At 33.7% G+C, this 13,296-nt stretch overlaps 1 protein-coding gene across 1 annotated transcript; it reads left to right on the top strand.

Moving 5' to 3' along the window:
• Window positions 1-4,609: 4,609 nt before the first annotated feature.
• LOC130629667 (uncharacterized) lies at window positions 4,610-12,203 on the top strand. Its single transcript, XM_057442952.1, has 4 exons — window positions 4,610-6,088; window positions 10,303-10,501; window positions 10,613-10,794; window positions 11,402-12,203. The coding sequence occupies exons 1-4, from the start codon at window positions 4,610-4,612 to the stop codon at window positions 11,468-11,470; spliced, it is 1,929 nt and encodes a 642-aa protein (XP_057298935.1). The 3' UTR covers window positions 11,471-12,203.
• Window positions 12,204-13,296: the final 1,093 nt, after the last annotated feature.

Here is a 13,296-nt window from a genome sequence, read left to right as displayed (position 1 = left end):
TTCATATGCCTCGTATATCAATTTTACAACTAAAATATATAGAACATTTAACCAAGTTGTCGTCCCTAAATGACAATTATCTTGCATCAATACGAAAAATCGCAAATACATGACACTCGTCACTTTGAAATGCCTCGTTTAAGAATTTCACGGCTAAAATATATAGAATCTGAGACGAGGTTGTTAACCCTAAAGTACAATTATCTTGTACCAATACGAAAAATCCGAAATACATAACACTCGTCACGTTAAAATGCCTCGTATATCAATTATACGGCTATAATATATAGAACCTGAGACGAGGTTGCAGACCCTAAATGACAATTATCCTGTATCAATACCAAAAAATCGCAAATACATGACACTCGTCACTTTGAAATGCCTCGTTTAAGAATTTCACAGCTAAAATATATAGAACCTCAAACGAGGTTGTCGACCCTAAATGACAATTGTCTTGTATCAATACGAAAAATAGCGAATATGTAACTCGGGTTTCATTTAAATGCCTCGTTTAACAATTTTAAGACTAAAATATATAGAACCTGAGACGAGGTTGTTAACCCTAAAGTAAGTACATGACACATACATCGCAAATACCTGACACTCGTCACTTTGAAATGCCTCGTTTATCAATTTTACAACTAAAATATATAGAACCTGAGAGTAGGTTGTCGGCCCTGCATGACAATTTTCTTGTATCAATACGTAAAATAGCAAATATATAACACTTGTCTCCTTTAAATGCCTCGTTTATCAATTCTACGACTAAAATATATAGAACCTGAGACGAGGTTGTCGACTCTAAATGACAATTATCTTGTATCAATACGAAAAATCGCAAATACATGTCACTCGTCACCTTTAAATGCCTTGTTTATCAATTTTACGACTAAAATATATAGAACCTGAGACGAGGTTGTTAACCCTAAAGTAAATACATGACACATACATCGCAAATACATGACACTCGTCACTTTGAAATGCCTCGTTTATCAATTTTACAACTTAAAATATATAGAACCTCAGACTAGGTTGTCGGCCCTGCATGACAATTTTCTTGTATCAATACGTAAAATAGCAAATATATAACACTTGTCTCCTTTAAATGCCTCGTTCATCAATTTTACGACTAAAATATATACAACCTTTAACGAGTTTGTCGTCCCTAAGTGACCATTTTCTTGTATCAATACGTAAAATAGCAAATATAAAACACTCGTCTCCTTTATATGCCTCGTTTATCAATTTTACGACTAAAATATATAGAACATTTAACCAAGTTGTCGACTCTAAATGACAATTATCTTGCATCAATACCAAAAAATCGCAAATACATGACACTCGTCACTTTGAAATGCCTCGTTTAAGAATTTCACAGCTAAAATATATAGAACCTCAAACGAGGTTGTCGACCCTAAATGACAATTGTCTTGTATCAATACGAAAAATAGCGAATATGTAACTCGGGTTTCATTTAAATGCCTCGTTTAACAATTTTAAGACTAAAATATATAGAACCTGAGACGAGGTTGTTAACCCTAAAGTAAGTACCCCAGTGGGCACACGACGTCTTTTCAACGTTGATTAGACGTTGAATTCTGGTCGCGACGTCGCAACCAACATTCAACGTCTAATCAACGTTGGGTCTGCAACGTCGATGCAACCGACGTAAATTCAACGTCTTTTCAACGTTGCCCTCCGACATGAATACAACGTCGCATCATCGACGTCTTTTCAACGTCGTTTCCACAACGTTGTTTCAACCGACGTGATATCAACGTTGATACAACGTCGAAAAAAGACGTTGTTTCAACGATCGTAAAACCGACGTTTATTCAACGTCGTACTGCAACGTTGATTCAACCGACGTCTTATCGACGTTTATTCAACGTCACTCCCGCAACGTTGATTCAACCGACGTCTATTCAACGTCGCACCCGCAACGTTGATTCAACCGACGTCTTATCGACGTTTATTCAACGTTGCACTGCAACGTTGATTCAACCGACGTCTTATCGACGTTTATTCAACGTTGCACCAAATTAACTTTTTACCGAGAATCTGTTCCGTTCAAATCTTATTTGTTTTAGTTCGTCTCACACTGGCCTGCAAAGTTATATCTCAAACAGACGTTCATAGAAGTGTTCCAAACTGTCCAACAAAATAACGAAGCGTACTCGGTGTTTGTTAAAGATCGTCATAAACTAGAAATAAAGAACGCACGTTTTACTTAATTTTTTTGTAATTTGTCAGCGATTGGATATATTAATGCCGACGTTATGTTGTTTTTCATATATATCGCTAATTTTACTGCAGTTTTACTACTTCAAAATATTACCATTTGTTTGCAACTTTACAGCCGCATCTATGTACTTTTTTACATAAGAGCCGAATGTGCATTCATTCTCTTATGCTATGTTAAAACTTTTGTGACATAACATCAGAGAATGAATGAACACAAACATGAAATGTACACAAAACATTCAATGGATTTTTTTTCAACAGAGCGTACCAAACGTTCGATTTATTTTTTGTAATATTTATCAGGGGGTTTTTTGTCCTCGTATTTTGAGAGAAACAAATATTTCAACTTGTATTATGGATGTGAGACATTTAAAATACAATCCATTTTGTCAAATTATAATTTATAATACAATAATAACTGTTTATTTACTTCGCTTTCACATATTTAAACCTTTACTTTGTCGCATGTAATATCCCTCCTAGTCATTGGCGGGAAACTTTCGATGAGGAAATTCGCGCCTAAGCCCCTAAGAAGTTCGTATCAACTCACAAGGCGAAAAGGGCGAAGAACCACAGACGTGAGTAAAGTATTTCTGTACAGCATATGCTAATTCGTAAACTTTGCTTCGGTAGCATTCGTAGCAGAATCTAAAGAAAGAAAAAGTTAGCTAAAATTTTCACGCATATTTATTTGACACATTCTAGAAATAAATCGTTTGACCCTAAATTATTTTAAATCAAATTTTTCCATGTCGGCAAAAAATTGCCGAAGTGATGTTATTTGTCTGCATGTCAACAAGTCGACATTTCAGTACAAGAGAGATGGGGATTCTTCAGAATGTAAGAAAAATTTATTTCCAGAGACTTATCTCTAAAAAAACAATGCTAGCTAGATTTCTCAAAAAATATTTAATGGATATAATGCCCAGGCTGAGGTGGTCTTACTTTTTTAATGTTCCAGCCTGGTATTGTTATTTTGTATTTCCAGCTTTTTTTATTATTTTACAGTACATTACACATACTTGCAATCCAAAAATTTTGGCGGGAAGAAAATTTGGCAGATAACAAAAAAAATTAAATTTGGCGGAGAACAAAATTTATTAATTTTGGCGGGAATTTAATTTGACGGATAACGTAAAACTCATTAAAAATATGAAAGATTGTTTGTTTCTTTGTAAATCATGTGACAACATTAGTTTTTACTATCTCGCCTGCGAGGATAGTATTGGTTTCCAACTCGTAACTGGCTAACTATGTCCCAAATGGTCAATTGCAACGTCACAGATTTAAACTTCGTACCTAAACTCTCTAAGTACTTAGAAGTCATCTAAATGACGTTTCAGACCAAAATTGGTATTTGTTTTCGACAAAATTTGGCACAGTTAACAAAAAAAGTATGCTGAACATAATGGTGACATCAAAATTTTGATTTTTTGTCACCTAAATGTCATTTTAGGCCAAAATTGGTCTGAAAATTAAAACTACTTCATTTTCGACCAAATTTGGCACAGTTAACAAATAAAGTATGCTGAACATAATGGTGACATCAAAATTTTGATTTTTTGTCACCTAAATGTCATTTTAGGCCAAAATTGGTCCGAAAATTAAAACTACTTTACTTTCGACAAAATTTGGCTCAGTTAATAAGAAAAGTATGCTGAACATGATGGTGACATCAAAATTTGGATTTCTTGTCATCTAAATGTCATTTTAGGCCAAAATTTGCCCAAAAATTAAAACTACTTTATTTTCGACAAAATTTGGCTCAATTAACAAGAAAAGTATGCTGAACATGATGGTAACTTCAAAATTTGGATTTTTTGTCACCTAAATGTCATTTTAGGCCAAAATTAGCCCAAAAATTAAAACTACTTTATTTTCGACAACATTTGGCACAGTTAACAAAAAAGGTATACTGAACATGATAGTGACATCAAAGTGTTAATTTTTTGTCACCTAAATGCCGTTTAAGACCATAAACGTTTCAATCGCGCCACTGTAACCATGAATGATAGGCTGTATTTTTTGTTAGCAGAAATTGTAGAATTGGGTCGCATTGTCGATGTTTCATAGTTGTGCATTTTTAATAGCGAGATAGTTTATGCAGCGCCTGCATCTTGTTTACATTAATAACCATCAACTTTAGATAAAAAAAAAGTCATTCGTCGTCAATACTAAAAGCATGTCCATTGAAATCCTCTTGTACAGTAGCAACACGAAAAAATTGGCGGATGGCGAAAAAGTTAATTTTGGCGGGGAATTTAATTTGGCAGGCACCGCCAAATTTTCATTCTACCAAAATCTCTGCCCTTAGGTATCAAATGATATAAAAACGTTTTATCATTATAAAATATTTTTTAGTGTCATGGCATATTTGAAAAGATACAGAAAAAATATTGCTGAAGTGAACAAACTTGCAAGAAGCAGTGATAGCGATGATGCAGTTGAAACTCACAGGGAAGGGGGAAATCAAATTTTTGAAGAGTGTTACATTGAAAGCAATTCATGTAGCATGGACTGTTATATTGACTCAACTGATACTGTAAATGACAGTGGCAGTAGTAGTGATGAAGAGTGGTTAAGTGATGCAATGGGAAACATCACATTATCGGAAGAACTTGCGTCATGGGCAGTGCGAAATAGAGTTACAAGAAATTCTGTTAATGAACTTTTGGACATCTTGAGAAAAAATGGGCATACTCTCCCAAAAGATAGTCGCACTCTTCTCAAGACACCAAGAAACGTGAACACAGATTCAATCTGTGCGGGAAAATATGTTTACTTGGGCATAGAAAATGGAATAAGACGAATGCTTCTTAACAATCCGAACATCACCGTAACAGAATATATCAAGCTTGCAATAAATATAGATGGAATACCTTTATATAAGTCATCAAGCACCCAATTTTGGCCAATTCTAGGTCAATTTGAATATGCAACACCATTTGTGATAGCACTTTTTTGTGGCAATAGCAAACCAACACCTGTTGAATACTTTTGCCATGAATTTCTGGAAGAGCTGCATAAACTTCGAAGTGATACCATGATCGTAAATGATATTGATGTACGAGTGGCTTTGCACTTTTTCACTTGCGACGCCCCAGCAAGGCAATTTTTAAAAGGCATAAAAGGCCATACAGGATACGACGGTTGTGAACGTTGTACTGTTGCTGGAGAGTATATCGAAGGTCGGATAATCTTTAATGACATTGATAAAAATCCCCGTACTGACGCTGGTTTTCTAAAATATGAGTACAAAAAACACCAGCTCAAATTAAGCCCCCTGATACAGTATAACATATGTTGTGTTACAGACTTTGTTTTAGATTACATGCATTTGGTATGTCTAGGGGTCGTTAAACGTCTACTGAATTTCCTGATTAAAGATGGTCCAAGACTATGCAAATTATCCAGAAATCAAATAACGTTAATTTCCAGCAAGTTGGTTCAGCTAAATGGTACACTTCCATCTGAATTTGTTCGTCAACCACGATCACTGAACGAATTCTGCAGATGGAAGGCCACAGAATTTAGACAATTCTTACTATTCACAGGGCCAATTGTATTAAAAGGTATATTGTCAAAGGAAGCCTTTACTCATTTCCTATCATTATCAATTGCTATCAAAATCATGTTGGAATCTAATGGTGGTATCAGGTCTGCTTACTTGAATTATGCTCATCAACTTCTGGAATATTTTGTGACAAATTCACAAGAATTTTATGGAAATTATTTCTGCTCATACAACGTGCATAATTTAATTCATCTATCATCTGACGTCGAGAAATTCAACTTGCCCTTAGATGCCATGTCGTGCTTTCCATTTGAAAATTACTTGCAAATTCTAAAAAAATTTGTTCGTAATTCACAAAATCCTACAGTACAAGTAGTCAAACGTATTACTGAGCTTGAAAATTGTGGAACAAAATATTCAAAAAAAGTGCTAAAAACAGTGATGTCAAGTCGAAATAGAGATAATTGTTTTTTATTGAAAAATGGTAGTTACATATTTATAAAGGAAATTATGAATGAAAGTGTAATATGTGATGTAGCAGCTAACGAGATCACTGAAAGCTTATTTCATTCACCTTGTGACTCAATGAAATTAGATATTTGCCTTATTCCACAAAACAAAATGCGATTGTTGAGACGGATGGAAATACCAATGACAGAGCTGAAAAGGAAAGTGGTAAATATTGTAACGGAGAAAGGTTTAGCATTATTTCCACTACATCATGATGTTAATTAGGATATATATTTATTAATAACTGATATTCAATTCATAATATAGATTCTATATGTTTTAGAACTTTAAATATATTACATTACAAGAACATCTTTACTTAATCATGGAGAATTTAGCTACCAAAGATAGCATTAAAAGGTATGCATTTATTCCACTATCCAAACACACAATATTACAGTTGATAACAATCGAGCTAACTAATTTTAGCAATGTCAGCTTTTGTATTAGTAGTAAGGTAGACAGACATTTTTCGTGAATTAACAAAATGACTATTGTTGAATCAAATCATAGCCCTTTCAAGGTGTTGTTCTATACAATTTTCATATTTATTAGGGTTTTAGCTAACGAAAAGTTCAGTTCACTCAAGGTATTCCTAAAATGAATTTGTTCTTGGTATATTTATGTAGGAAACATCCACGTTCTGCTGAATCAAGGAAAAGAAGGAACCAAAACAAGAGGGAAAAATTAAAATTGAAAAAACAACAATTGATTGAAGTGGAGGTTGAAAAATCCTTACTCCAGGAGAAAAGGATAATGGAGTTGGAAAAAAATAATTCAATTTTGAAAAGGGAGGTAAAGAAAAGGAAACCTGTAACCACATTGAAACAATCTGGTCCAATCACATATTCAGGCTCCTTGATTAAATTGCATCAAAACAAAAGCCACAATATTCTCAGGAAATTAAACAGCAAGCTGCAGATTTTTAATCGAACAGACCTGATGCTGAAACAGGAGATATTAGGTTCTGGTGTGTTTGGTACAGTCAAAGAAGGTTTTATACCTAGTATACAACAGAAGGTGGCAGTAAAGATTTTTTCAGAAAAACTTGGAAGGACAGAAATGCTTGCAGAATGTGCCATATCATTGGAGATGTCTGGTCATCCTAATTTTGCTTTTGTATTTGGTATGTGTGAACCGAATAGGTTGATTTTAGAGTTTATTGGCAATGATGTGACTGCCCCAACTTTGGGTGATACTATATCAAATAGTGTTAAGTTGCCATATTGGAAGCCAATATGTATTGATTTAATACATGCTTTACATGACTTACACAACAAAGGGATATTACACAATGATCTCCATTCACGTAACATCTTATTGCGCAATTTGAAGCATGTTAAGATAATTGATTTTGGAAAAGCAACCTTGGTGGAAGACCCAGTCCGTTACTCTATAAAACCCGGGACTCCAAAGCATCAAAGATACAACACCATTCACAGACACCTGGCATTCGAATTGCGCAATGTACCTGGCTCATATGTCTCCTGTGAAACAGATGTATATACATTGGGATACAACTTTGAAAGTATTGCTAAACATGTTGCATCAGAAAAGCTTTTGATGATTGCAACAAACATGTTAAAAAACAAACCACATGAGAGACCTTTGTTGTCTCAATTGCTTATTCAACTCAGTAGATTATAATAATTTATATATTATTCAGCTCGATTTTTATTGAGCACTCTATGTAAAAACAAAACAATAAAATATTTATATTTTATTCTACATATATATTTATTGTCAGAATTTTTTGCGAATTTGCATTGCATTCGAGAAATTAAGTCTCCCAAAAATTTTCATTGACTGATTTGCGAAATTAATGCATGCCTGGCATATGCAAGCATACGTTTACTAATTTATTTGAAGATATAACTTTTGATTCAATAACCATTTAAATTTTTTGCTATTTTGCTTTCATGTGCACCAGTTATGCTTGACACATACAGGTGGTTGGAGCATGCTGACAGGCTGCCTTATAAGAGGGCGTGCCTGGCACATGCAAGCATACTTATAGCAATCTATTTGAAGATATAACTTTTGATTCAATAACCATTTAAAATTTTTGCTATTTTGCTTTCATGTGCACCAGTTATGCTTGACACATACAGGTGGTTGGAGCATGCTGACAGGCTGCCTTATAAGAGGGCGTGCCTGGCACATGCAAGCATACTTATAGCAATCTATTTGAAGATATAACTTTTGATTCAATAACCATTTAAAATTTTTGCTATTTTGCTTTCATGTGCACCAGTTATGCTTGACACATACAGGTGGTTGGAGCATGCTAACAGGCTGCCTTATAAGAGGGCGTGCCTGGCATATGCAAGCATTTATAGCAATCTATTCGAAAACATTGTGACAAAAAAATATATAGCTGAAGCTAAATATCAAGTATTTAGTAATTCTTAGTTATAAATCATCATATTTAAAAAGCTGCATGTTTTGTTCCAAAGCCCATGTAAATTCTTTTAATTTGTTTTGACTTAAAAAATCCAACTTTTCATGAAAAAGGCATATTGACTAAAATTTAATCCCGCGAAATATCTGAACTCGATCGATTCGCAAAAAATTGTGACATTTAAGTACTTGAAAGACATTCATAACTATGCAGAAGTGAAAATGCTGATAAATAAACGTAGAGGATTGAAAACTTATGATTGTATTGTCTGCTTGAAGGTTCCTTCAATACATTTTGTGCACCTGTGGAATTCTATTAAAAAATAGAGTGCTTGCTTGCTTGATAAATTACAATTCTTACACTAAAATTATAACAAAAATAAGAAAATTAACTTGGTGATCACTACTTGCTTTATACCAGAGACCTGCACACACCACTAGTATTATGTATATATACAAATTAGGTTAAAACTTAGTTATTAAACTTGTAATTATTGCAAAGAGCTGGAAAAAGATTGAGATTTTCTATCAGCCAACTTCATGCCTCATTCGACAGTCTTACAATCCGGTATTTGATCTTGTCATGTTAAGTCAATATTTAAATCCTTAATTCCCTTGAGTAACCATTGTTTTATATTAGCTATATTTGAATAAAATGAGTTGGAGCCGAGCAATATGGTTGGAAAACAAACAAGAAGAAGAAGGTACAATACCAACAGTTTGGATAAAAAATAATTTAGTCTACTGGCCAAGTTTTTTGAATGTCGAGAAGGCAGCTGCAGAATTAAAAGAACCTACAGCATTATGGCACAAATTTCCACTAGTCCGAGTTAAAATTACAGGAGGTACGATGCTAAGTGGCTTTACTTCAATTAATTAGTCAAATACAACTTTAAAAAAAACTAATCATGTATCAGAACCATTATATATTATCTTTACAGATAGAAAACTATGTGAGGAGTTTGATTTCACGGAGGCAGAAACGGATGACGAAGAAGTCATCACAAAAAAACAAAGCTCGCCGTCTTGTGATGTATTGTTTACAAAAAGTATGATTAATTTTGTATTCCAGAAATTTTTATGCAATTTTTATGCAATTCGTAAAAGCTTGTTACGTTTTTACTTTGTGTATTTCGAAATGTTCAAAGTTTTCAAACATTTATTTTTGAAAAGCACTGTTGCTATGATTTTTTTATGCAAAAATGAAAACTTTTAGAAAAACCAATACCAAGTGAACCACCAATGACATATCGACATATAGAAGATGATGCTCAAGACTCTGGTAAGTGCTTACATAATTTTTTTACAAAATGTTCAAAACAGATTTCTTATTTGTATATACATGTACATTCTTTAAGCACAAATATGTGGAATTTAATATGCACAAAGATTAGTACATAAGGCATATTATATACCTTAAGGGTATAAAGTGTGAAAATAAAAAAAGTGTGGGATTAATTTTAGTCCCTCAATTTTTTTAGATTAGGGCGGAATTAATTAGTGTTAATCGGCAACATTTTTAGGAAGTGCGATTTTAGTGTTTTCATGGGATAACAAGTTTCACACTTTTTTATTTTGCACGCTTTTATTCTCGCACTTTTTTATACCCTTAATACAACATTGATATTAAATACCTTTTTTATGTGCTTACAGACTCATCCATCATGTCACCAGAAGTCAGACCATTGATACAACATCAAAACACAACACCAACACATACACCACCAAATAGTTTAAAGAGGAAGCATGTCAGTCCAGTAAGACAAACACCATCTGGATCACAGAATGCAGGTGGAAGTTCTGGAAACGATCCCTTTCCTATGTCGACAGGAAGTAAGTTGTAATTACAAAGCAGGATTCAATAAAATAGATATGTTTAAAATATCCCACTGAAATACATGGTATATATATATTTAGTAAATAAAAAATCCAATTATGATTTAGAGTTTCAGAAGAGGGTATTGTATCTCCTAACCGATATCAGGAATTTGTTGGGAAGACAAAATGAAAAAGCAGCAGAGCCGGACACAGCTCAACCACAGGAGCCATTTGAACTGCTAAAGAGTGTTCAAGAGCTAATAGAGTTTGAGGAGACATTAAAAGACAAGTCAAACTATGATAGATTGGTCAGTTAAACATTTACATTCATTTTTTCCCAAAGGATACATGAAACACACTATTTAGCCTGACAGCATGTTCACTTATTCTCGGATCCGGGTTAACATGCTTGGAATTTTCTGATCATTTTTAACAAAAATGACCAACATATTTAAATTCAGCATCAAAATTTATGGAAACATGCAAATTTTCAAGTTTATACACTAAGTACAACTGCCAAACTTTTGATGTTGTATGAAGAAATGACCACACAAATTAACTGCAGTGAAATTTTTTAACTCTTATAAAATTTAAAAACTTTAAATTACAATAAATCCTGTTCTAATAATCTCTTGGTATTCTAAATTTCCTATGTTATATAATTTTTGCTGATAAATCCAAATATGCCACTCATTTTTCTCAAAAGTTCCTTGTTTTCTTTTTCAAAATTTGATAATGTTAACCTGGATCTGAGAATTCTTACACTTCTAATGAAGTGTGAACACAGCTTAAAGAACTGCCTTTGTTGTCCCTCCTGGAAACAACTATAGCTAGCTAAATACTACTTTTCTACTTTTGTGTTTGTGTGCACCTGTAGCTAGAAATATATTTATTGATATATGTTTCATTTTACAGCTATCCCAGTTATCAAGAGTTGGTGGCTCAAAAATTCGCGAAAATGTGAAAAATGTTCTGTTAAAGTGAGTCAAAGCATAAGTACCCCTTAGAGAATTTAAAATGTACTAACCTTTGTTGTGTAGTTTACAGTGGTAGTGGAAAATCACTTTGTTGTGCCCACATGCTTCGTTTCATCTTCTCCATAAAAAAATCGTGCACGAGGTCCAAGAATTATTTAATTGAATGAATAGTTTACGGAATGCGGCCCCGCAGCCTAATGGACTCGCAACTATATATTAAATGCGCTTACGATGTCGATTGTTTTACTTTTATTCCACTTTCATTATAGAATCATGAATAATGAAGTAATGTCGGCACTCAACATGAAAGGGAAGGGAAAAAGTGAAAAGGTTGGGTTTGCAAGGATGAACTTATATAAAGCTGTTGTCGGTTAGTAAAAAAATCCTATTCCTAATATTCAATTTATATATGTGCTTGTAAGCGTTTTAGTTTGTTGTTGTTAATTTATTTATTGTCGGTTAAAATATGTACAAATAAATACAATAGCTCTTATTAAAGTGCTAATCCAAACCGACAAGTTTGTATTAAGTTTTTCCCGCCATTTCGAGGGGTCGACGTTCAGGGGGAAAAATACACATTAATCTGAGGAAATCTATTTGTCCAGCTGTTGTACTGTAAACTACCTCCATCAATATGTGATAAGAATTTTGTTACGTTGTAGAAACTGTTATCAAACATCAAAAGAATGCGACAGAAGGAGAAGTTCGTGCGTGTACGGCATCAATCCTTAAATATGCACCTGATAGATGTGGAGGAGCGGGAAGAACTAATGCCGAAGAAAATTAAATCGATTAATTTTTAAATAATTTACAACTTTTATATCAGAGAGGATTATAAATTTTTCAAGCGCCGTAATAAATTCTTCTAGCTTATATTAATTTTGATTGGGTGGCAGAAAATTAGAATGGCAAAATGTTAAAGTGATTTTAGCTCAACAATTTTTAGTGTTTCTACTAGAGATCGGACTTGTGACTAGTAAAAGTATGGAATATGCATGAGTGGGTGCTTTTTTTAAGGAAATACAGTGCTAATATAATATTCATTATATTTTTATTGTAATTTTCAACCTCGATTCCTGGACTTCTTGCACCTGGTGAGGACGGTGGCTTTTCACACTTTTTATAAAGTATAGCATCATGATCGTATTTATTCGCATCTGGTATCCTTAACAAACACCCTTGTATTCAACTCTGACTTCATTAAGAAAACATACTTTTTCTCTAACCAATGCTTGATTAAAGACTTCGGTGCAACAGTTTTGCTTGACACTTTAGGTGATTTGAGCATACTAACAGGCTGCCTTATCAGGAGGCGTGCCTGGCACATGAAATCGCAGCTATAAATTTGCAAATACTGCACGTTTAACAACCTCGTCATTGCTGCGTTACATTTTTTGCATTGGGTTGGAACGCTGGAGATTCTCACATAGTACCAGTTGTGAATACTTGAAATATCGTTTTTATATTTTGTATTATAAAACTCCGTTAAGTTTCATTTAGGAAGTTTTCAGCGGAGAAGTTGTATATACTGCCGATGTTTATAATAAAAAAATGACATATCGTAGAAATGATTTTATTTCTTTTTCGCAATAACCATGTACAAATAACGTAACACAAATATAAGCGTCGGAATCATGCTAGGGAATAGATACATGGACATGTAAACTATGGACATATAAAACTGAAGCCACAATGGCGATTATGATTTGATTCGGTCAAGTTTGTCTGTTTCTTAAGGTTGAAAAGACGCTGAATAACGGTTGCGAGAGCATTTCCAAACGACGTTGATTAGACGTTGTTAGACGTTTTTTCAACGTTGAAAAGACGTTGCGA

This window comes from Hydractinia symbiolongicarpus, chromosome 1 (genome assembly GCF_029227915.1).
Source record: "Hydractinia symbiolongicarpus strain clone_291-10 chromosome 1, HSymV2.1, whole genome shotgun sequence".
In the NCBI taxonomy this organism is placed as follows: Eukaryota; Metazoa; Cnidaria; class Hydrozoa; order Anthoathecata; family Hydractiniidae; genus Hydractinia; species Hydractinia symbiolongicarpus.
Note: the sequence above shows the minus strand (reverse complement) of the source record. Positions and strands in the feature narration are given on the sequence as shown.